At 46.9% G+C, this 26,216-nt stretch overlaps 1 protein-coding gene across 6 annotated transcripts in view; it reads right to left on the reverse strand.

Moving 5' to 3' along the window:
• Positions 1-26,216, reverse strand: part of LOC128880598 (ephrin type-A receptor 4-A) — a 142,376-nt gene that overhangs the window by 79,282 nt on the left and 36,878 nt on the right. For all 6 annotated transcript variants that reach the window (XM_054130856.1, XM_054130855.1, XM_054130854.1 and 3 more), the window contains exon 2: positions 13,116-14,147. In XM_054130856.1, coding sequence (XP_053986831.1) covers positions 13,116-13,245 — 130 coding nt within the window. In that variant the 5' untranslated portion in view covers positions 13,246-14,147. The remainder of the gene's footprint in view (positions 1-13,115; positions 14,148-26,216) is intronic.

Raw genomic sequence — 26,216 nt, forward strand, 5'->3', positions numbered from 1 at the left:
TTGTAATATAATAATATTAACGACGAACCAAATGCATCGAGTGATGTCCATTAAAAGAACAAATATTTCAATTACTGCAATCATATTTCATGTACTGCTGGTAAACTTGGAAAATAAATAAACTTCGAAACTGCTGAATGTTGAAAATTGATACATTTTCTAAGAAAGTAATAAATGCTATCTATATTTCTCGTAAAACCTCGCTATTTTTCTTATCAACGTCATCGTTCCAACGATTACCGATATTTTTTACCGACGCCGACCAACAAGGAAAGATGAGAATCCGCGTGAGAACAGTTGGCGTTCGTCTCGACAATTCTCTCAGGTGTATCGAGTGCTTGTTGCATCATTCGCCGCGTACACGTAAACGCCGCGCCGCGCCGCAGCCCGTTTGCCTCCTAAACGCGGTTCCATTATGCTACTTTAGAAACACATCGACGCGCACCTGCGCTCTCGACACGAGCACCGATATCAAACTCGTTCCGTAGCGAGACCTTCGGTGTACCAGATCTGGACGTTCCATTTACTCTCAGCTTCGCCGGAACCTTTGCGGCAACCTTATTACGTTCTCGCGTTATGTCTAATGTCTCATTTCCTGGGAAAGTCGCTAATTTTTTCGCTGGCATCGCGCGTCGTCGCTCGGCGTCCTTTGTTCTTGGACGTCGACGCTCGGCATTGTCCGCGCAACTCGTGGGGAATCATTAGATGGCGGAAAGAGCGGGTTACCGCAATCGTGCGCGCGATTCGTCATTCATCATAAACTTTTTAATCCGAGAAGCGGTATTCCGTTTAAGCTTTCGTGGAAAATAAGGAAGTCGCGAGGGATTCCGCGGCGACGCGAACGAAAAGGAAGAGTAACGGTGGTTGGGTTGATCGTAAAAGCCACGATGAAGCTGATAGACCAGGGACACTCGAGGAACACCTTATGGCCTTATGGCATTGGAAGGACGCCTCCGCGTAAGGAGTCGTTGCGTATCGCTGATCGAACCGAGTTCGAATACTTGGGGAATTTTATTTTAACCCTTTGCACTCGGAGTTATTTCGTTACGGAATGTAGATGGCAAACAGGACTTGTGTATTAAATAATGTAACTTATAAAGCATGTAAAAAACTGCGAATGTTTATGCAATGACTATCTTTAAAATCATTAAATCACGAATAGAAGAGAAATTACGTGAACTCTGAAATTAAAAAGCCTATCGACACTTTGCTGATCACTATGTCGGAGTGAAGCTCGACAAAAACCTAACGGAATCAGAAAAGAGTTAATCAGCTATCGGCAGATAAAGTGTTAAGATTAATTTCAATGTCTCTCTAAGTAAGAAATGCCATAAAAGTTCATCCAAAGCAAGAAGAATACCAAATCGAAAGGTCAAAGTGTACAATTCTTGATCGCGAGAATAGCGCACCAGCACCAGCACCAGCACCAGCATTTCGATGTGCATTTTCGCGAAAAATCCAGTCTCGCCGTGTAGGAGCGAATATCGGCGCAACATTTCACGCTATCGGTATTCTTCGTCGTTTCGCACCCTCGTTTTCCGTTCTCCGTTGCCGCCCCTTTTTATCCAGTTTTGTCTTTCACCCGCTTTTCTTCGGTCCCTCCCACCCTAAAGTCTCTCGAGGCGTCGCGACGAGGGCGTGAGCGTCGGCTGGTTACATTTCCTAGCAGACCATTATTTCTCTCTTCCACCCACGCCGCGCCACACGTTCACGCGAATGCACACACACACACACACGCGCGCGCGGGCAGACTGCATTTTCTCCCTTTTTACCCCTGCTACTACATTACCTTTCCCGAGCAAGGGAGTTAGGAGGGTGTCTCGCTGCATATTAATGAAAAAATTTGTGACTTCCCTCCGTCATCCAGCAGCCGCATCCGCGTACGCAGCATCCGCGCGCGCTCGCTCGCGACGAACCAGAAGAAGAAGGGATTCCTTTCTTTCTCTAGCCGCGCGTGTCTCTATCGGTCTCTGCTTCTCTCACCGCTCTTTCGTTCGCAATAAATGAACACACCGGTGCCGTGCGCGAGTCGAGCTCCGTCTCTTCGTCTCGTGTACACCAAAAAGTAAATAAAACGAAAAAAAAATATATATAAATTTCAACCAAGAGACGCGACACAGACGCCCCACCACCGAGCGTTCCTTTTTTTCTCCTCTTCCTTTCTTTTACCCTTGCTTGCTCGCTTGTTTCTTCATTTTTTTCTTTCCTCATCTTGTCCTTGTCTGTTTCCCTGACGCGCACCGGGGTCGAGGGCGTGTGTCGCGGCGCGCACCGACGGCTCTGTTATCGGAGCACGGAAAGAAGATCGTATCGATCCTTTTTCCGCTGACAAGTCACACCGAATCCCGGGGAATTATCGTGACTCTCTCGCCCCGGCGATGCTCGCGCGGATAAGACCGCCGCTCTCTGTCTCTCTCACGTGGACGTATCTCGTCGTTGATTCGAGCTGGGATCAGTTCGCGAACGCGTTATCGAACACCGAAACTTGGACTGGATTCCGATCGGGCTTCTACACGTGTCCTTGGATAACGCGAATCCCTCCTTCGTAGTACATATATTTCGGCACACGAGGCTACCGTACATCGGAGACCGGTTTAAAGGCCACGGGAAATTCGGATAGCAAGAAAGGAGAAGAACGACGCCGGCAGAGGAAGTGAGATAAGAAAACGCTGCAGGAATCCAGAGCGAAGGGAAAGCCGGCGTGTTTTCTCCGGTACACGTCACAGCCAATAGAATTTTACGAGGCGAGATAACCCAAGGCTGTTTTTCGTCCCATTGTACCCGGGAGGCCGCCATTAATAATACAGGTAGTTCGAGGCCGGTGATAATATGGCAGACTGCCGTGGAGGAATATAGGCGGCGAGAGAGCGAGAGCGAGAGCGAGAGAGAGAGAGAGGGGAGGGGGTGGTGATGGTGGTGGTAAAAGGCACCCCTAAATTTTCCCTTTTCCGAGATAAAGCGTTCCTTTCTTTCGCTTCTTGCCTTCCACTCTCGCTTCTTGCGCGGTTTCGTCGCTAGGATAGATCTATCGAAAGGACGGTGAACCCGAGGCGCGTATTTCGCCGATTGTGGAACAAAATTACGTGGAATACGGAGTAGGGATGGTTATTTTATAAAATTAATCGGAAAGTGGTCTTGCCGGAAAATTTCCGGGAGCAATAAAGATGGGAACACCTTGGATGCATAGGTATTCTAACTGTACATTCGTTATGCGGGGACAATGTTTACCACTTGAATGTCTATTTATACTTTTAACCAGTCAACTTCATTGTAAACAATTTTTTTCTGACAGTTCGAGGTTTATTTGTGAAGAATTTTGTTTACCAATTGATGGAAGAACTCTCGCAAAAAGAATTTGTATTCCAAGCATTCGACTTTATTTTGAAGGCAAAGTCCTCCCTTTTTCCCTGTCGTAGCAGGAATTACGGGACACCCCGTGTCCGTATCTGTATGCGCCGCGTTCGGGGAACATTTCTCTCCGCGCTTTGTATTATTTCCCTGCGAATCGAGGTGTCCGTCTCGTGAAATATTCACCTCCTTGGGCTTCTATGTAAATTAAATTCCGCGCGAATTCGACTACCTGGAGAATACCGCTTGTAAATGATATTAAAAACGACACTGGTACGCGGCCAGCGTTGTCCCGTGGAGCGAATAAAACACCCTGGAAATGCAACATCCTAGACCCCAGGCGGCCATGGATCTTCCGCGTGGAAATCGACCAGTGATTAGGGTTACCCACCGCACTCACTCCAAGGTGTACTCTTTTTTCAGATGCAGAAACAAGAATTTTTACGAACAACGCATTAGACTTGACCTTGATACTATGACATATATACGTCTATTCTGTAACTTGCCAAGTTGGAGAAATAAAATGGGTATGTATAACGGGCGTCTCCGTTATTTCCTATCTTCGACTATTCTATGACTGTCTATATTTAAAAACATAAACGAGCATCCCATATGAATGAGTTCATCAACGCATGACGATAAAATAAAATGTACGAAAAAGGGGAATTAAAGAGTGCCTTCCACTCCGATCCACATACGTATAACATCTACTCAAACTCAATATTTCAGCCAATTCTCTTATCTACAACTTTTCTATAACAGGCCACATCTAAAAACAAAATAGTTATCCCATGTTCCTGATATCCTCCTCTACCAATTAATTCCTAAACGATAGAATAAAATTCAAGCTAACTGGCTGAATAAAGAATTGTTTTTCCTTGATTCGGAGGTAACCGTAGAGGTGATCCTGACGGGATCACGGGAGTCGAGGAAAGCTTGCCGCGAATTCTGGGGGTTAGGCGAGCTCGAGAAAGCGAGAAACACGTAATACGGGCTCTCCTCGATGCTCGTCGCTTGGCTCGTACTTGGAGCCCCGCTATTCGAGAGGCGTTTTACTCGTCGGCATACCTAACCTCTCTATATGTATATCTCTATACCCTATACCGTCTCCACCTTTCCTTATCCAGCCCCGGCGCGCTCTTCGTTTCTCTTGCTCGAGATTTTTCTCGACGATTAAAATTTATGCTCACTCGTGTTCCCGGTGCGTGCATATCGCGTTTCGTCTCGCGCGATGCTCGTTTTGCGCCGGGTTACGCACACGCCTTAGCAGCGTCTTTTTCGCAACGTTGCATGTCCTCTCACTATAATCCTTGGAATAATAGCTTCTCATTCAAGAAATTCGCCAGGCTAAGTTAATATCGAAAAGATATTACGAAATGCTGACAATGAGAACGTGATCATTGAGAGTTGATATTGGTTCGATGAGAGTCTTGCAGTTTCCAACATAGCATTATTACGTTATTAGTATCTGCTAGAATTATTCGATGATATATTGGAGAATAAAGGGGTTTCCAAAAGACTGAAAACTACCATCCAGATTCATAATTTACCCTGAATGGGTTAAGATAAGTTTGCCAAGCCCCGACATAGAACCAAGACCAAGTATCCCACGGTATAGTATTTCCACAAAGTTGACTACAACACAGGAAACGTGTGGCTTCCCGATACCAAAAGGTCCTCCACCCGCTTGCACCAAAATTCATCCCGGCAATAAAGGATAAATCGTCGAGTCAACAGCACGGGGATATCCGAGGCATCGGTTCGACGATGACAGCTCGAACATGAGCGTTCTTTTTCCGTGCAACCCCCAAAGGAACCCCATTTGTCCCTTCCGTTTGTTCGGGGTAGCGCGATTGCGGCGGTGGCGGCGGTGGCGGCGGCGGTGGCGTAAACTGATGGCTATTGCCCCGAAACCGAGTAAGATTGGCATTAAAAGCGTAGAACGTGGTTATGTCTGAACCGGACGGACGTTTTTCACCGGAAAATATTGATTTTTAATCCGGTCAGTTATACCGCACCTTTGTGACCCGCTGGAGGATTAATATTGCGCCGACGGCTGCTGGGGCATATCGAAAAATTTAAATCGACTCGTTCGAGGTTCCAAACTCCAAAGCGCGTCTGAAAACGCCAAGAGGAAAGGGACACACCGTCGGCATCGCGAATAAAATAGAATCGATCGCCGCAGGATTAAGGTAACTGTACCTTGGAATACCTGGCGAGGTTCCGGTTCGCGAAATTCCTGCCGATGACGGAGTTACTCGTTTACTCGTTTCCTACCAAATTGATTATACGTGTATTCTTGGGTCGATCGTTTGGCGCAAGTGTGAGAACATTGAAAAACGGAGAATCTGGATATCGATGTCAGGCAAGGCTAACTTTGGCATAGATAAAGGGAATGTTTGAGGTGAGACGGTGCAGAGAAATGGGTTAGTGGAGAATTTAATCGTGGCAGTTTCCAAGGACCACTTTGAGATTCAACAAATTTTCGAGCTCGATTGCTTTGGAACACGAGAGGGGAGCAGAGCATCATGGCCGCTTCTGAGAACCACCTTGAGATCGAGGGAATCTTGGACTTTGGTTGCTTTGGAACAGAGCAAAGCTCTCATCTATGTGGATAGAAATTTCGAGTAACCACGAAAAGATGCCCTGCTCGCCCGTTACTCGTTCATCGCTCCCTACAACCTCATTTTCCTTCGCATTGGACAAGGTTACATACCACATAAAAAATTTGTTAACCTCATCCTTGACTCTGTCTGAACTTTCGAGCATCATCGTCATTAGTCTTTGTCCCGGTGCTTCTGTCTACGTGTCTTATATCCCCCCTGTCCTCTGATCAGAAGCTCCTCGCTCGATCACTCCCTCTTCCCTATTCGATTATTGTGATGTAACACACCGAGATGTTTCACAATAGCAGTGAGAAATTGATAGCGGTAAACGAGGATGTTAAAGGTAAATGATTATTCTTTGAAAAGCCTGGGTCAGGTAGCCCTGATTATTGCGTTACGCGATAGTTTTACAACTTGTACACACGTTTCTATAAAAATACGACTTTCTAAAGTCTACACGACGATTGTAATGACCAGCCCTCTCTTCGTTATACAATTAATCATTTGTGTAAAGGTAGGACTTGGTAAAGTATACACCATACAATTATTATAACATAAATTCAGTCGTAAGATCACTTAACAGTCTACATGACTATTGCAATAATTAGCCCCTGTTCGTTTTCAACGAACATGGAAGCACGAACGTCATCACACGAAACTCCAACACGTGGGCAAAGTTTGTATAAATATCTCGCCGCAAAATAAACACATTTAATAAGAATAATACTCTATATAAATTCAGTCTTTCACTTTCAATTTGTTTATAATCCATTTACTCTAAAACGTATCCACCGCATAAAAAGCGAGTCAACGATGTACATTGTATCTATACGTTATCTATCGCTGGACTAAAACGTTGGCCATCCTGTTCGGGAGGCGAGCCATACTTTTCTTGGGGGGGTTCGGTCAATGAGAGTAGCCTACATTCGTCCGTGTGATCTTTTCCTCGGGTGGCTCGCACACGCACGCACGCACGCACGCACGCACGCACGCACGCACGCACGCACGCATACAGCCAGAGCGTAGTGGAACCGTAAGAGCTGTTGGTCGGTCTCGGAGGGCACCGTGCGCCCATGGGTGCGTACAAAAGGACACGGGTCCACGAACGGGCACACGTACGCTCGTTCTGCCGTGAGAAGAGACAGCGGAGCGCGGCCAAACGCGTCGAAGGCGGCGGTGGCGGCAAACCCAGAGCCAGAGCCAGAGCCAGAGCCAGAGAGGCAGCACGCACCACCATAGGGCCCAATGCTCGTCCTCCGTGTTCTGTCGGCGTCGTTCTCGGTGGCCACTCGACTAGGTCTCCGTCTCGCACGGACGGCAGGGGGCAAGTTTCAGTCCGTCCTTGTCAGCTCGATAGGATGCTGCCAGGCTTCGTACGACCGGGCCCTGGACCCCGAGTAGCAAGCTGTACAGGTATGCACGCGGTGGGCCTGGTCGGGCATTCCTGCGGCGTTGCCGCGTCTCTTACTCACCGCGGCCCCGTTCAACGAGGTGAAGAGAGAAACGGGGATATAGCCAGCAGGGACGAAAGAGGAGAGGAGCCGACCGTGGCCGAGGGGACCGACGCGACGGCGAAGGAGGGGAGCCGAAAGAGGAAGGCAGCGAAGGCTCCAACCCACCATCGGTGCTTCGAACGAGTCTTTCTGCCTTTTCGTGGAGGCAATCGAGTTTGCTCGTGAGAGGACTCGACCTGCTCCCGAGACGTTCGCCTGCCGTTGCTCCTGCTTCTGCTCCAGCTCCTAGCTCGTCGCGATCTCGCGGCTTTAGCGATCGCCTCGGACCCCTGACCGCGATGCGTTCGCTTCGATTTTCCTCTTCGAGCACCGGTTCGACGTCGACTGCTTCCTCATCGGGAACACTTACACGTTACCGACCACTTACGCCTTCGTTGCGTATTACGTACGCAAATTCTTTCCAAATATCCGAGCACTACCGTGCCACGAGTACCCGTCACGCCGAAACGTACGGATTCCACTCTTCTCTACGAGTTCTCCCCCTAACCAAGATGAATCTTTCGTCCGACCTCAAATTCATCGTCGACGTTCCGGGTTTCTGTTCCCATTTTGACCCCTGGGCACGATGGGACAGAGAGAGAAGCGCGCGTCGTCCGGTTGAAATCGTATTAGACGATCTGCCAGTCTCATCGAGTCTCGTTACGGTCCACGGTTAAAGGGAATTTGTCGAAAGGAGAGATTCGAGGGTGGCGGGAGCGCGGGCGCAGGGTAATCGAGCTCTAAGCGAGTCCACGTAGCGAACGAACCATGGTCGGCCGGTAGCTTGCCCGTCGCTCTAGAAAGTAATCGAGTTTCGGGGCAGCGTGTTATTGCGTTCGGTTGAATCCTCTGAGGAGCTCGATCCGATGGAAGGAGCCAAAGAGACATTCCCCCCACTCCCGTGTCCAGACCGCCGACAGAAATTGATTTTGCGCATCGAACCGATCCACCTCGATAGAGAGGAACTTTTCTTCCCCTCTGCCAGCTACGTAGGTTGGCTTTAAATTTTCAAACTTCTCGTACGTAGGAAGCTGCGCGGGACACCCAAGAGCGAGGAGCGATGCGGCGGCGGCGGCGGCGGCGGCGGCGGCGGCGGTGGCGGTGGTGGTGGTCGGTTAGAAAACTGTTGGCTCGACAAATTCGCTCAGCCGCGGAGAGTTTATCGTCGAGGAAGATCGGTGTTTACGAGTCCACCGGCGGATACGGTAATACGAGTAGTCGACCTCTCAGGGATCCGGTCGAAGAATGAAATTCAGAGATATAACGGGAGAAGTCGAGGAGAGCAAGCCACGAGTCGAGATATCCAATAGGCAAGGGTAACGAGAAGCTCGGGTTTCCTGCAGGTCGAAGGAAACCAAGTTAGCCGTCTCCATTGCGCAGACACGGTCCATCGGGAGCGTGTATCCTTGGCAAGTTCCATTAAACGCGTTACGTACAGAGGGGAACTCCCGTGGGACCACGGTAGAGGAACTTGCCACGAGATTACTCGCCGCGTCGGGAAACCGACGATGGGAGGCTTCCCGAAAAAAAAATACCAAATATATAGCAACGGGGAGGTTGTTACCGGCAGACGCGTGTTTCCGGCTCGCGTCGGATTGCCGTGAAAATTTGATGAAATTGCATCGCTCGTTTTTTTAAAACGGCCGATGGCCTCTCGCGATGAAAATCTCCGGAAGCGAGATCTCGGATGGTCCAGGTGTATATACAGAATGTCCCGTAACTGGTGGTACAAGCGAGTACGTAAAAGATTGAATCGAAAATGTAGAATAAAATTGTTTCAAACAAAGCTTTATTTTCGACAAAAATAAGTTTGAAAATTTCTCAAGTACGCGTGTACTACGATTGCCGTTCGCACGTCTATTTCGGAAACTAAAGGTACTGTTCGATAAGCCTAAGAAGAAATGAGTAATACGTAGGTGGAGAAATAATAGGTTTTACGTAAATCTCATTGACGATGCTTCGATTTGTAAAATTTAGGTGGATGATGCTCCAGTGAATGTGTAGGCGTGCCACAATTGACACTTATTATTCCAATTTAACTATTTTCCACTACTCGTTACTTTTGCGAAAAATGTTGGATAGTAATAGCCTGTATGTATATATCTGAAAGATCGCGATGCGCATCGAAAAAGCCACGAGAAGAAGATTTTTTCATCTCGAAATCGGATCACGTAGAGTAAACAGGCTCTGCTGAGTTTGCTGGTCAATTTCGGGGAGGCGTTCGTGTATGGCCCCCCTCCGCCATTCGCATCACCTCCTTTCCTTTCCGTTCGAAATGATCCCCTTTTAATGCCGCAACACTAACTACCGGCACACCTCGAACGATCCCGCAATTCGGAAGATTGGCCCACATTACGGAATTATCGTTATTCCGGCTCCGCGATGGGGATGAAGGGCCACGGGGGGAGAGATAGAGACGGACCTCACGGTGAACCCCCGGGCGGCGAGCTTTTTTTTCGACATAAATATGGAAAACGTTTCGGGTAGCCGAGCATCTCCCGAGAAACCTGGCTTCTTAAAGCCCCCGTGTGTTCCCATCGCTCGACTAAATCTTTCCTGCGGTTATAGACCGTGACACATCCATCGTCCACGCGGCCGTGATCGTTAAAAAGCGATCACGGGGACAACGTGGACGAGGAAGCTTGAAACGATGGGGGGAGAGGAGAGAGAGAGAGAGAGAGAGAGAGAGAGAGAGAGAGAGAGAGAGAGAGAGAGAGAAAAGAAATCAGATACGACTCGACGCGACGGTTCGAGGCACGAGGGAATTCGAGCTAATGCGAGTTCTAGACACTGTTGTTCGAATGCTTTGAATATTGCGATACGGAGAATTTTATTACTTTGTTTATGCGTCTGTCGAGGCTGTTAAATAGTACTGTAACAGTGGGTGATCGCCACGGTGCGTTCTCCGTATAACCTTGACGCTGAACTTATATCTAAGGTGAAAATTTTACTTCCTTTGCTTCTCAAGTAGAATTGTATTTTTTTCCTCAGATATTGAGCATCTGTTTGAAAAGTTCGAGCACCATCTCCTCTTTGGAGCGATAAAGAATTTTTATGCGCGTGCACTTGTTTTACTCGGAACTATAATCTTGAATATTTCTTTGGAGAATGCAAAGAATCATGATTTCATTCGAGTTCGAAAGTTGAAATAATTGATTCGAAAGTGGAATAAAATCGAACAAACAATATGTGTCATTGTGCGTAAAATGTAATTTTCAGCGATCAACCGTTGCCTGTAATATCGAAATAAAAATGTATTCCTCTTGTTTTCTTTAACTTTGCAGGATATACTCGACTCTGGACGTATTACGTCGAGTCTCCTTACTCTTTCGCGACCCTTTGAATAACCGAGCCCCCACATCACCGCGGAGAGAAATCCTCCTCGTCCGACGTCGAGTTTTCTCGGGACGAGTAAATATTCGACAGAGTACAGATCGAGTTCTCGGCAAATATCGCTGCACTAGGCTACGAGAATACCGATTAAGTCGCGTACGCTCCGAGGGTTCTATATAGTCTTGGCTAACATCGACCGAGTTCTCTCGGAGGAGCTTGATTCCCTGCATCTTCGATGGGACCCGAGCGTGCATATCAATACGCATCGATTCGGCCGAGTCGGTAAACACACGGAAAGCCCCGCTAATCTCAACGATACACAGCAATATCTGGGGATCGTTACGTTATCAGGTGTTGGATATAATCGGGTTTCCGAAACCCGTTCGATTCGGCCCGCCATTCCATTCCAATCGTGCGAGACAGATGCACCAATGGTTAGGAGAGAATCGGTCTACAGACACAAATGGTGGTTTTCGCATGAAAATTATACAACTTTTGATCGGTACGTTAATTAACAAATTCTTACAAGTAAATACTTGTAAATAAATAGAGATTAGATAAATTTCTTTTTTCTACTCTGCATATGAGAAAACTAGTTTTTATTATATGTGTTTAGCATTAGATTGTATAGATTTTCAAATGGCTATACCAAAAAGCGTTTTATTTCGAGAGAATTATCGATAATAATTCTTCGGCAACGTTATGCATTTGTATCGAAAGTTGTACGATTTCGATGCGACACAGATCGTTTCAGGCGATACGGTGCGTCGGCGTCGGCGTCGTTGACGTAACCCGAGGAATCGAACTGCGCGGCGTCTTCCGATAAACGGTAATCCTGCTGGCGGTCGGCTATAAGGTTAATTAAGTTATTTACGAGCAGGAGATCAACGGCAGTCGTATCGAGAGATCTATCGATACGACCGGGGCTCGTCTCGAACCCAGCTGGAAAAATGGGCAACGTATGTCGGAAGCGTAGGAACTAGTTCTCGGAGAAGCTAGCAATTACGTCGGCCGAGAAGAACGACTCGCAACGCGTCGTATCAACCCGAGACTTTCCAGCGGAATCATCCAAGATACGAGCAAGGGCACGTCTGGTCGCAAGCGTACGACTTAATCGATGCATCTGGCTAAGTATACAGAAGGAAGTAGCAATCGCACTGGAATATCGTGTCCCGAGGTGTCGTCCAGGACTATCATCTCGGTCGATGATGATCGGATAGAGCCTAGCGCAACGTCTACAGGACGATCCAACGAACGTATCCTGGAACACGAAGCAGCATCGTGTGTCCTTGAACCGATGACGTTATCCCTATCGCTAACGATGACACGGCGTCGATCTAAAGGCAACGAACTCGCTTCGAACCGATCGTGACGAGTCTTTTCAGATAGTTCTACTTCGGGGTATTCGGGGTTTTTCGCAACTTTCATCACAGAGATATCGCGATTCACATGGAACATGGAGCGTATGCGACATATATGCATCGAATGTGTGGATAAAATTTGAAGTATGCGTGTGATGTTTGTAGAATGTTTGGATGAGTCTGAACTAAATGTGTAACGTGTATGGAATGTTTCAAGAGAGTCTGAAATAATTGTGTAACGTGTACGGAATGTTTGGAAAGAGACCGAAGTAAGCGTACAAGTTATCTAAACCAATCTAGACAACATTTTGAATAAACGGGGTGCATGTATTTATTGTGAAAACTCAATATGAAATAAATATGTAACGATTATGAAATGTGTGAAAGAAGTGTTGGATAATTGTGGAACGTGTATGGAATGCGTGAGAGAAGTCTGGAATGCGTGGCATGCGTAGAGAAGTTTGAATAAGTGTGGTAAATGTAAACAAAGTCTGAAACAAATGCGGAATGTAAGTGGAATGTGGTTACAAAGTCTGGAATGCGGTGTAAAACGTGTATGGTAATCGCGTGGAATCTGTGTGATATTTCACAAACAGGTCAGGGAGTAACTTCATCTCTCGAATTAGGATACTTGAGAAAAAAATAATCAAAAACCAGCCATGATAAAAAAAAAAAAAAAAAAAACTCGAAACAGGTAAAAGTGCATCCCCTTAAATGCACTATTTTATTATACACCTTCACTGATCGAGTACGGAGTACATAATCAACACTCGTTCGAATAAAATGTATACATAACAGAGGTTGAGAGTTGCTCGTAGAGATTTGGGCGGTGTATGCGTGGAACTATAGTTTGCTCGGTTGGGGAATTTGGTCCCGACAATAATCGAGGGCGGTCCTGCGTCTATGGGTTTTTGAATCAAGCTGTAGAGGAAAGAAGATAGCAGAGAGAAAGAGAGAAAGAGAGAAAGGGTTACCTTGTTCCGCGTGGGTCCCTCGCGGGCAGATCAGCAACAGCAGCAACGGCAGAAGGTGGGCAGCGGAAGCAGCAGCGGCGGCGCAGGTGGCTAGAAGGCCTGCTACGCCCGCCATATTGAAGGGGGCCATTCTTATCGCAGCCCCACCGTGGGGCCGCCGATCCTCTCACGATCTGTGCGAGGCTGCAGCACCGGCAGCGTCGTCACTCTCTCCTCCTCATGCCTCCTCCAAGCTTCGTCTGCTCTTTCCGCACGTCACGCGACGACGACGTGCAACCACCCTCGTCGCTTCCCGACTCCTCCAGCTTCAACGCTACCACACCACCACCACCTCCTCCTGCCACCTCCTCTTCCTCTTGCTCCTGCTCCTGCTCCAGGTCGTGGAACCCTTCCGGATGCGCCGTGCAACCCAACGGCGCTTCTTACCCCTCCGAACAGTGGCTTGGACTCCTCGAATAAAGCTCAGCCCTCGCGCTATCCTTCTGCTGGCGTGTATTGTCTCTCCTGGCCGAGGAGGAGTTGGTCGCACTAACCCGTCGACTTTCTTCTCTTTCTCCTTTAGCCCCGAACGAAAACGATCGTCTACGATTTTTCGCCCCTACGCCATTAAAAACGATTAGGCCTGGCCGGGCTGAAAGGTCATCGTAGACGCGCGACCCCGATCGAGTAGGCCCTTTCTGTTTTTGTTCGACGCGACACGCGATTTATACACGTTGGCCTCGCTGAACGCATCCACTCGCGACACGATGTCGATGTCGATGTCGATGTCGATGTAACCGGAACCACGCTCGCTCGACGATCCTGTGTGGTAGAGACTGCCAGAAAAAAACCCGTTCGATTTTTCTCCCCGTCGTTTCACCTATAAAAGGGTTCGCGCGCTGCTTCTCCCTTAATGACGAGCCGAGATTCCTCGCATTTCCTCTCCTGGCTCTTCCGTCTCTGCTTTCTTTCACCAGGCCGGCCACTGCTGCCGTCGACGTCGACGTCTGAATTTCTCCGCAGACGCGCGACTACTCCGCTGGGCTGCCTCGTCTGAAAGAAACAAAAAGATGAACCGCATTAATTAAAATCCGCGAAATATCCCTTTACTCGGTCTCACCCCCTGGTGCCAACCGAATAGACCGGCGACACCCTATTTCCATCCTTTTTCGCGCGAGCACCGACCGCGGGTGCCTCTCTCTAATGACATCCCTAAATGGAAACAACGCCTGGATGGCCTTTGGCTTCGGTTTCGCGGTTTTCGTCGTCGATCGAGGAAACAGAGACGCCTATCGGCCACCCTGAAGCCCAGGTTTCAGGGTTATATGCACGTTTTCCGACTCCTATTCGCCACCCTTTGTTTCCAACATTCGGACGCGTTAAACAGTCCGCGGCTCGACGATACTTGCCTTGGGAATTTATCGATCGCCTTTTTGCACTTTGCAAAACTGTACCAAGGACAAGCCGACTTGGTTAGGAGATGCGACGCGACGTGGCAGGATTAAACGAGAAAAGTGAAGTGAAATTATTAAGGTTGCGAAACAAAATGATACCTATGTAATTCGATAAATATACATATATCAAAATTGCTACGTGCCTTTGAATTCTTGTTAAAAATTGCCACCAAATTTTTAAGGGACTCCATCTACGTGTACACTAAACGCGAGGGTTGTTGAGAAATTTGTCAGGCAAAAACAAGTAAGCATCGGGGGGTTAAAAAGATTCCACAACAGCCAAAGTGGTCGTTACGGAATCCATCGCGGAGGAAAGTTTCGTTCCCGAAGGTTAAGAGGACAAGCCAGCTTCGATCAAGTTAAACCCAGAGCCAAACGGGAAACTTTGGAGACGCCTTTGCTCGGCTTTGCCGAGCGGTTTACTTTCATCGGGCCGATGAAAGTCGTTCCACCCTCGCTCCGCGGCGAATAAAGTCGAATAAACTCGTACCCCTCGAATGGGGTGCAGCCCAGGACCTCGTATACCGAGATTCATCGAGTGGAAACGAGCTTCCTTTGTGGTCGAACGTGACCGATCGTCCCCATTCCCCGTCCAATCAAACCTTTCCGACGCGGTTCCTGAAAATCAACCAGCGAATATTGCCCTCGGATCCCGCTCGGGAACGGACGTTAATGACCGCGATCCACCAAAAGTTTGGCACCTGTACTGTTAAGCCCGATGACGCTGCAAGGTACATTGTTTCTTCGGGTATTCCCTGGAGCGTGCCAAATGACGCGCTGCCAGCCAGATGGACGTTCGACCGCACTGCTTCTTAACGCTTTGTCGGCTGGTGTGAAATTTACTTTTATCGAAGAATGTTTTATCAAAGACTCGAACCACTTTGTTTAACTCTGCCAACAACAGCTGTCCTTTGCATATATTTCTTTACATCTCCGAATATTTTCTTATTTTATGAGTAGTAACGGTTTGTTTCGTTTCGAGTGGATTGTACAAACAAAAAGGCACCAATAAAACGACTGAAGATATAAACAACACTGTTTATATTATTTAATTAACCATTTCCTTTAGAATTTTCAGGCTTAAAGTGTAATAATTTCACTATCGGTATTAAGGCATTAAGAATCACTGTGGTAAAGGTTCGAGTAAGGTCCCTGTCTATCCCCTCGGTTCCTTCGTTCCTTCATCCTGATCGCTTCCGCGCGAATCTCTCGATGCGTATCGATCATTCTGGGAGGAGCGACTACCGACTTTCGCCCTTTCGCGCCTAACCCTATGGTTAAACCTTTTGCGTTGGCATTCAACTGAAAACCGGGACATGTGCGTCCATTTAAATTGACAACCATTGGCAGGAAACCATTAGTAAAATTGATTTCTGACAGAATCTTACATGCCGAGAGATATGCTAAACGTATACCGAGATATACAGTTATGTATACGATGTTTACGTAACCGTGCGACATAAATACTATGACATCCACAGACTACGTAAACTCCCAACAAAGAGTTTTACGTTACATAAAAGAATCGATTACTGCAGGTTCCGTTTGGTTATGGTACGCTTTTGACAATCAATTATTTTTTCATAGAAATTTAAAGTTTCACTCGGTGCTACATACATATATCACGTGTTCGTCTATAATGTTGAAAAGTAAAGGGAACAAATGATTACCAAATGTAATGGTTGTGACAGAAAACAACATAATGGTCTGTTCTATGTCGCCTGTAGTCTAAATGATCTAGTTTAGAGTAAATATTAACGAGGAAGCTTCCAACCAAAATCTTGGGTAAAGACTTGCAAGTATCACATAAACACTGTGTCAGGCAATCAAATAGAAAATTCCTAATAAAGATTCTCAAGCACCCTCTAAATAATGTGCAAACCATTAAATAGGAAAACTGTAATAAAGTTTCCTAGGCACCGCATAAATAGTAGTCAGATGATTACATATAAAATTCGTAATCAGGATTTTTAAACACCATATAAACAGTATCCAGACGATTAAATAGAAAATTCCCAATAAAGATTCCTGAGCACCATCTAAACGGTACCCAGACGATTAAAGGCCGGCATTCGAGCTTCCCATCCGATAGATATCGATCACAACCTCTTTCTCTGGCAGCCTCATCGATTTTCGATTGTTCCGAAGAGTCGCGAGGGATCAAGGTCCTCGTGCATATACATATGTACGAAAGGGGAAGAATCGGCACGAGCGAGACGGACGCCGAGTCGAGAACGAGAAAAAGCGGCGCGCGTATCCGCGCGCTCGGTCTAATTTCAAGTTCAAGGTCGACTTGCATCACACACGCTACGGCATGCATGCGTCTAAGCTCGCCGAGATTCGCGTTAGTCGCTGAACCAGTCATCTAGTTGGAGTCCGAAGGGATCGGGAGAGGGTGCAAAAGCAAGCAAAAGCAAGCAAAAGCAAGAAGAAAAGAGGAAGAGAGAGACCGAGCGGCAAGTTTGGGGGTTCGTGAACGCGATGGAAGCAAGGGGTGCGCTCGCTGACTGGATGGCGAGGAGGAGAGCAAGGGGTTTTAGGATCAATACCATGCGTTTATCCGTCTCTCTCAAGCTTCGGGTCTCGGTGCACACATAGAACCGGGGAGACGAAACGCGAGAGAGCGAGGGAGAGGTGTCCAAGAGCACCGTCTTCCTTCGACCAAAGGTTTCGGTGGGTCTCTCTCGTCCCTGATAGGCCGCAGGGTCTGGCCGACGTCTCGCCATTCTTCGACGAAAAGAGACGAACAAGGGAGAGAAGAGAAGCGACGAGAGGAGAAGAGATAGAGGGCTCGGTAGGTGCAGGTGAGGAAAGAGGCGAAGGGTTCGAAAGACGGGGAGAAGGAGAGAGGAGGAGGGCCAGCGTGGAACAGGGGCGTTGGAGGCAGAGGACTGAAGGAAGCACGAAATTCTAGAGTACCAAAATATAGTAGAGTGGGGAAGGTGGACCGAGGGTGAAAGGGGTGGGAAGGCGCGCTTTAGGAGTTCTTCTAAAGCGGGCAAAGACCCGCTTCCCTCTCCTTCCCTCGCCGTTCTCTTGCTCTAGCCAGACCAGCGCCAAGATGCATCCGCGAAATTGCAGACTTGAGTGAAATGCTTGCTTGGTAGCCGTGCACAGCGCCTCCTAGGTCTACCCGGTGGTGCTCGCCTTCTTCCGTTGCCATTGCTCACGAGTGGCCTCGTAAAAAATTTAAGATGTCCTCCTCCTCCTCCTCCTCTCCACCGTCGTCCCGTTCTCTCTCTTTTCACCCTTCTCGCTCTCGTGGTCCTTCGCCTCTCTCCCTCCTTGACTTTCTCATCCTCCGCGACTCGAGCAAGCTAGAAATCCCGTAGTGCCTCTTTTCACCGGCATCTCTCTTTCAACATTTTTGACAAGACCCAGTAGCAATTGCCGAAAACAGCCAGCGTCTCGAGAGAAAGAGAGAGAGACGGAGCAGCGGAGCAGCGGAGAAGGCCAAGACAAGACCGCTCGAAGAGAAGGAGAGAGCACGGTCTGACAGAAGAGCGGTTGGGTTTCACCCCGGAGGGAGGAAGGGTGGCGAGGGATGATGAGTATCTAGCCTTTCCTTTGATAAGCCACGATTTCCCATTTTTTTTCCTCATTTTTGCCACCCACCCCGCCCACCCCAGTCCGTTACTTTTGCTTCCTTCGGAGCAGATGTAAACACGATGAGGATCGTCTAGAAGCGGGTCGGCCACTCAGAAGGTGGTTGGCCACCTTCTTCAACGTGCAAAGGCCTCGTTCTTTTTCCATTCTCTTCCGGTGCAGACTTTCTTTCCAAGTACCTGCTTACGATGGATCCCGCCAAATTGCAGATTTCGGCAGCGATGGGAACAGAGGGGCGGCGAGCGGGGACGACCGAGAAGAAGGAGGAGGCGGTTGGACCAGGCCTCGAGAGGCTCGTGAAAATTTTAAGCCGTCTCTAATAGTACTCGAACAGGTGCAACCGAGGCTACGGGAGCGTTCGCCGCTACCTCTAACGAGCACTTCTTCTTCTCGTCCACGCCGAGAGCATTATAAAACGTCCTTTGAACCTTTACGCGGGGGTTGAAACACGGACGAGATGTAACGCCGATATTTAAAATTTTAATCCAACCTGAAATCTCCGCTCGTCGCTCGTCGCTCGTCGCTCGTCGCTCGTACCTCTTTCCCTCCTCTACGAGCTTCGAAAACATTTCACCCTGGTTGTAGCGAACCGGCCGACCGTTTCCCTCGTAAAATACAACGCGAATATTTTAACATCTCGATCCCGATCGTAAATCAGCCGGGTTTGTTTTCGTTTTCCTGCGAGAAAATGAAATTTCCTCCCCCGTAGACGAAACGACCGCGCGTGTTTCTCGAGCGATCATGTTCCGGGAGTTGAAGAAACGCTCTACATGTGAGAAAGCTTCGTGAGAAAGAGGTAATCCATAAAATTAAGAAATTACGAATCTATTAATATCAATGATTAGTATCACTTTAGTATTGATAATAAAAACTATAGAGATAACTTGATAATGTTAACATTTCTTTTATCAAACTTGGATACTATTAATTTCTTCGTTGTATCCGAAGTAATATTATCTCACTGATTTTCTAATATTTCGCCATAAATGTTTTTGGTATATATAGAACATTCTTTCTAAAGTTGCAATGCACAATGCGATAATACTTTGTATTTTATTATCCACAGTATGTGATTAATTTGTTGTCCTAACTTTTATATCCGACTATTCATAATATCATTTTCCATCGATAGTATTGATAAATCTCCCCCTGAGCATCCGCCTTTTGCGCGATGCACAGGCTTGCTTAACCTCACGGGGCGATCCCGTGACCGCCCGATGGATCTATTATTAAAACAAATGCTTTTCGTTTCCCGTTTCCCGTTTCCCGTTTCCCGCGCCTCTTGCACCCCCGTCTAGCTCTTCTCTGCGCCTTCGGGGCACGAATCGGCGCGACATTACAGATTCCTCTCGATGCTTTTCCTCTATCTCAATATCTCCAGGCTCCGCGCGAGTTTCTTTGCTTCTCTCTCCCCGCGCCATTAGCTTTCGTGACCGCCACGGGACAAATTCTATTTCCGGTTGAATTTAAGACCCTCCGGAATATACGGATTTATTTCACGGCTGTGCTCGCTGGCAAGACGAGAGAGGGAGGGATCGGAGAAGCATGGCAGAGGGTGGAGGTTTTTACTCCGGATCCAAGGAGGCTCGTAAACGTAACAAAGGAAAGACGTATAACCCTGGAGACGGGGAAAGAAAAAAATATATATAAACCGAAAACAGCGCAAGAAAGGAGAAGCGCAAACTTCCACGAAATTATTATACCTTGGACGATCGCCATTCTCGACGACGCTTCTATTTGCCCGAAACTCTCCGGGGCGGCGGCAGCGGCAGCGGCGTTGCTGGGAACGAGCCCTCGTATTTTTCTACTCTAAACTTTGTTCTTTCGTCGTCGGGGGCTATGCAGGAGCGACGGGGACACGCGAACCGCGAAAGACGTCCGCGGGAAAAATTTGATGTATCACGCGATGAACGGACCGGCGGATATTTACGCGAATGCTCATTTTATGCGCGTAAGCATATTTCATATGCAAATGCATTTTTCATATGCAAATACATACTTTATATGCGGATACGTATTTCATGCGCAAACGCATATTTTATGTGGAAATGCACGTTTCATATTCGAATGTGTAAAATAAATGCTGGGTGCAGGATGCACGAACAACATGGCTAACTAATAATCACAGTCAGCGTCGTCGTTATCGTTGTCATTACTATCAGGTGATGACGAGTATGACCATTACAATAGCGACAAGTATGATAATTGACACGAACGATGACGACGATGATGTTTCGTCGATTACTGTGACTATTACCATTAAGACTATGACGTAAATTATACATGTATATAATTCTCGAGAAATACAATACGAAGTAGAAACTTGTTTCAATTTGTTTAATCTTATTTTATTTTAAGTAATATCCAGCCTTAAAGTTGGAGCTGGAATGATTTAGTCCCAAAACTAGCAAAGCTCGCCCATGCTCCAACCTACGTCACATTTTTCAGTATCTAAACTGCTAACGACGTTAGGTTCGTTTCAAGGATCCAGCCGGCTTCTCTCCTCGTCGGTGGTGCACGAATTTAAAAAACAGCCCTTTGAATTTCGAACCTGCCCTCTCCCTGTTCCTCATTCCCTCCTACGCTCGTCTCGGTCGTCGCGAGAGACCGAGCGAGACAGAGAGCAAACCGGAATAATAGAATTTTTTCGACGTCTCGGTGCTAGCTAGCTGCAATTCGCGTTCTGCTCCTCGCGGCTTCCCTTTCTCTCTTTTTTTTCCCCAGCGACGCTCGTAATTAAAAACAATAATGTCGACTGGGTACGCGAGCCACCCTCCGTTGGTGGCGGGCCGTGATCGCACTGCCTCATCGTTGCGGTATTTTTGTTTCTCTCGCGAAAACACGCCATCATCGCCGCCAGACAGATTCGCGTTACGAAAATATCGGGGCTGCCGACGGGGGATACCCGTTGGCTCTTCTCGATAACTCTCGAAAACACGGCCTCTCGACCGACGCCGACGGTCCCGTCTATCGTTTCGATTAACGAATCTCGTAAATCACTCGGGCGTCGCCTACAATATTTGTAACGTTTATTCCTGTTTACGCGGGCGCGGCGTCGCGCGCGGAACGGTTTCACGTACATCCTGGGACAAACATTTGTACGGCCCGAAATACGCCCAACTACAGAGGGAGCAGCTAACACCTCTCGGAAAAAATAAATCCGGAATCTGCGTTAATACTTTTTTATACATACGTTGACTTGGATCCGATCCGATTTAACGGATTTCTCCGCGCGACTGACCCGTGTCGTTCGTCGCGCACGGTGTACACAGTTACGATGTTGTTTTCGAAAAGGTAATTTAATCTCGAATCATTCGTTTCTGTTCGCTTCGCGGAACTGGCAAGTGTTGAAAATATTTGCGCTGGGAACACGAGATGTTTCGCAAACGTGAAATCTAGCTTTATATTTCAGAGGGAGATTCAGACTTTGAATCGCCTTCTTCCCGTGCAATGGCGCGCTCGTTGAGCGACAGGAGATTCAACACTTTTCCTACCGATTCGATACAATGTAATTCCAGTAACTGTTCGATCGAATAAACGTCGGGAATAAATTGCCGTCGGGTGTTTTTCTTCATTGTCTAGTACTCGAATGAAATCTTGCCCATCTCTGCCTTGAACTAATCAAGGGAAATGCAGAGCCTGTCGTGAAGCGTGGCCGTGGCGTTTTATTCGCGCAATAATTCTGCATTAGCCAGCATCGCGGCGGCGGCGTTCGCCTTTCTCCGTCGAGCGCCGCCAGTTAGTCTACTCGCTTTGGATTCGATTATGAGAAATTGTCGTCAAGCTGATGTTCTGTGTGTACGTTTATTTAGTCGTTGGAAGTAACTTGTAAAATATTCTACAGTTGTTACGAATAATTGTTTACAGATTTACTTTTGCAGATAGTTGAACAACTATTGTTTAGAAATGTTTAGAATGTAAAATGGAAACACACAGGGATATTTTCATTATATCGAACAACTGCATTATCCCAAGAGACGTGCGTTACAAGTTGCAAACATGAATCGAACAAATGCATATTTGAAACATTTATCGAAACCAATTTTTTCTTTTAGTTTGTCCAGTATATTGCTGGTCTGGACTCTCCATTGGACCAATACCCAACACCAAACATCCACGAAAGATTTAGTTCCTCGAAAATTGCCATGTTATTAATCGACTGAAGCTGGATCTGTGCAATAACATCGTAGGTCGGTGGAAATGGAGGCTCGCTATCGATGCAGAGAACCGCGGGTATTTCGCAACCGGCTTCAACGCGGCGGTCGTTTCCATCGAGTGAAAGTAAGTTGCGCGAGCTACGCGAGCGAGTCTCGAGTCCGAACGAAGGATCGATTCGCCTTCGAGCTTAATTAAGAACGTACGGAGTCATTAGAGCGGACGGAGCATTATATCGAAACCGCGCGATAATTATAACTTGAAACTACGCGAATCACGAGAAGCGTAAAGGAATAATTAACTACGTACGCTTGGAAATGTCTTTTGTCTCGCTTTCGCCGACTCTGATCGTCGTCGACCCACTGTCCTCCACCATTTCTCTCGAGATAGACAGGCAGAGAGAGAGAGAGAGAGAGAGAGAGGGGGGGGGGGTGTTTTAACCAACCATGATGTTTTTCCCCCCCACAATTCGCGAATTATAAACGAGAATTTAAACAGCGTCCGGATTTCTATACATATACAGGTAGATATGTCTTGTTTACGATTCTATTCGCAGATTACGACGGATCGCGAAAATTACCGGTGTCCCTGCACGAATGATGTTGTAAAATCGCTCTGTTCACGCAAGGAAAGTAGACACTTGGAAACGTATACGAAATAAAGGAAACGCTTCCGCGGTAACGGGGCTCATCTACCTATTTTCCTCGCGCCTCGCCGATGGACATTTTTCCAACCGGAGTTTTTTCAAAGAATTCCTCTTTCGAGGAAGGATTCTCATTCGGAATAGAACCTAGATAGTAAAGAACTTAATTAGGAATGCAACTCAAAGAACAAAATTAAGTTTACATGCTAACTAATATCAGTTGGTATCGAGTTTGTAACTATGCTCAAGTGAGTATTCAAAATAATGCGAATCTGTGTAACGTTCAACGTGGTTTGGTTAATAATGAGCAAACTCTGCAACTAACTTTTGCAGAGTATCGAACGAGTATGGATTCTGTTTTGCACCTTACGTTACACGCTGATCGATACCAGATTCGAATTTACGAGTCCTACCTTTAATCCAAAGTTACATATTATGTAATAGAGAAACGATGAAAAAGATTAAAATTCAGATTCATTTACAGACTAGAATAATTAGAATAATAACTTCCTATTACAAAAAGTGATATCGACGATGGTATAATACACAGCGTTTGTGTTATAAAAATGGTATATCTGACATAAATATTAATTTCCATAACCAAAGAATACCACATAAAAATCCTTTTATTATCCTTTTATAGATTAAAATGAATTAATCTGATGAATCGAAAGAGGCAAGCATTAGGCTAAAGATGAAATTAACAGCTACGTAAGAAACAGAGAAGGATAAACATAACGTACGACATAATTAGTACACGATTAGAAAAAGCTGCAACATAGTAGCGGGTAGGTTCGTTAAAAATCAGCTGGCACGGGGCGGCGAGGACAAGAGACAAAAAGAGAGCGTAGAGATCAGAGTAACAACTGGCGCGGACGTAACGATTTATCGTGCGGTAAGTTGTACAACTATGGCTGTTACGACTGTTTCAACGATAATTGTTAAGTGCGCAGGGTTGTTGTACAGCTTGTCGCGCGGCGGTATAACGCTGTTAAAAAAGCTGGCGTGCTACGGGTTTGATGAACCACAGATCGAATCGTGTGTGGTCGTTCGGCGCGGCGACCAGTTGCAAAGATTCTCTGTAGCGAGAGCCTCGAGGCAGGGACATCCGAGTGGATGCGTGTCTTTTTACGATCGAGTGTACTACTTTTCGTTCAGATTTGTCCAACGACGAGTCGTTAGGTCTGCGGGGGAAAAACGACCTACCACAGGTAGCTACTACAACGACAGTTGTCGCGTCGATTCATCCTATTCTGAATCCGATTATTACAAGTGAGAAGTTTGCGAAACAAGCATGGACAGGTTCTAACGAGACTTGACTTTTTCTTTCGGCGGAAAATTGATTTTACTCGGAGCTCGGTCCAAATGTTTCCTCTATCTAAGAAAGGTTATTCTTCGAATAGTATCTTTGTCGAGGCACACTCTACAACGTTGAAAAAAAGATGAAATACATTACGCGCGCAGCGTTAATCTTATCTTTCGAGTTGCATTTCCTATCAGACCCATTACTAGTTACACTGTACTGAAAATCAGAGTCCTTTCTCCTAACAGAGTATACTTGACTTGGCAATTATATTTTAGGAAGCACTTCAAGTAGATGCCTATTGCTAGCTATAAGATAATACGTTACATCGATCAACAGATGACGTAATTTAGTATAAGGAAAAGGTCTTGCACTCTCCTATTACCTGCCGTTTCCACACCCTTTCACCTTCCACTAACAAAGGATCATACTCATCCACCAAATACTAAACATAAATTATGCGCCCACCGTTCACCCTGTTCTTTAAGTTACATTTTCCATTCAGCCAATTCCTAACTACATTCTCTATTAAAAATGTTCGAACCCTTTCACCTGATACAAACCATACCAATCCACTCGATACTCGATACTCGATACTCGATACTCGATACTCGATACTCGACATAAATGATGCGTGCAACGTTAACCTTCGATTTGCATCCTTCTGCGTGAGACTTTTGCCACAGAAGTAAAAGAAAGGAAACTCGCGAGTCGAGTCCGCTATCGGATATTATCCGAAGCGCGAGTCGCGGACCCAATGATAAAGCTAATGGCGTCCTCCTCCGCCCCCAAGTTCGTCAAGTTCATCAGTGATCAGTCACGCGATCCTGAGTAGGCTCGCGCAGCCTTAGGTTCCTCCTGTTCGTTTTCTGCCCTTGGTAGAAACCCGAAACGAGTCTCGCCGCGGCCGTCTCTTGTGCAACGGAACAACCCGTTATCGGGTTTTCGCCACTGCGTCAGGTGATCGAACCACGGGTAAAAAGAAGAGAACAGCGACGAACGGGGAGGTGGAGGAGGAGGTCGAAGCGAGGAAGAACGGTACGGTGCAGGTGATAGGCTAATGGTAATCCACGTTCCACTCGTTATCCGGTTGCGGTGACAAACGTCTTGTACGCCGATCGCATGCGTCAAAATAGTTTGACCATTAGTGGTCTCTTGGCGAGTTCTCTACGCCCCCGTCGCGCCGTATCGAGGATTTCTCCCCTTCGTGGAAAAGAGGGAAAACGAGTAGCGAGACGCGGAGAAGGCTCGCAGGGTTGTCAGACCGGAGTCTTTATTTAAGGACAAATAGTACTTGGAGGAAACCGGGGAAAGATTAATCATATTTAAATATTTGCTATTCAAGCGAATTTCTTTTCTTTCATTTTGCTTCGGAGGTTAATATTATTCTTTTCAGAACATGTGAGTGTATATTTTAGTGAGTAAAGTGTACGACGAAAACTATTATAACAAAAATATTTTACAAAGAATCCAATCCACTTTTGAAATAGTAAAGACCACCTTTGTCGATAACAGAACTAACTAAACTAACTCTGCAACTCTAGAACTCTAGCCACTAAAATAATTTTGAAATACAGACAAGCCAACGAATCAAATGAATTTTCCAACATTCAAGAAATTTGAAAAATAGCCTCAGACAGATTATTAAAATTTGTCGTGAAAAAGGCCAATCTGGCAACCCTGGTGTCTGGTGTCGCATCGGCGTCGACGTTGCGGCGGCGGCGGCGGCGGCGGCGGCGGCGGTCGTAATTTATACACGGCTCTAATCTGGACGATAAGCTGCTCGTCGTTTACGCCTTGGGGCCACGTTACGTGGCCAGGAACGCATTTTTCCATCGGAAAAGAGAGGAAGAGGAAAGCGGTAGAGTGCGTGGGTGATATACACTCGTGTCTTTTGCGGCAATAACGCTTCCAACGTCGAGAGTCTCGCGTGCCTCGTAACTTTCCTCTCGCGAGGCCAA

This window comes from Hylaeus volcanicus, chromosome 8, assembly GCF_026283585.1.
Source record: "Hylaeus volcanicus isolate JK05 chromosome 8, UHH_iyHylVolc1.0_haploid, whole genome shotgun sequence".
Taxonomy (NCBI): Eukaryota; Metazoa; Arthropoda; class Insecta; order Hymenoptera; family Colletidae; genus Hylaeus; species Hylaeus volcanicus.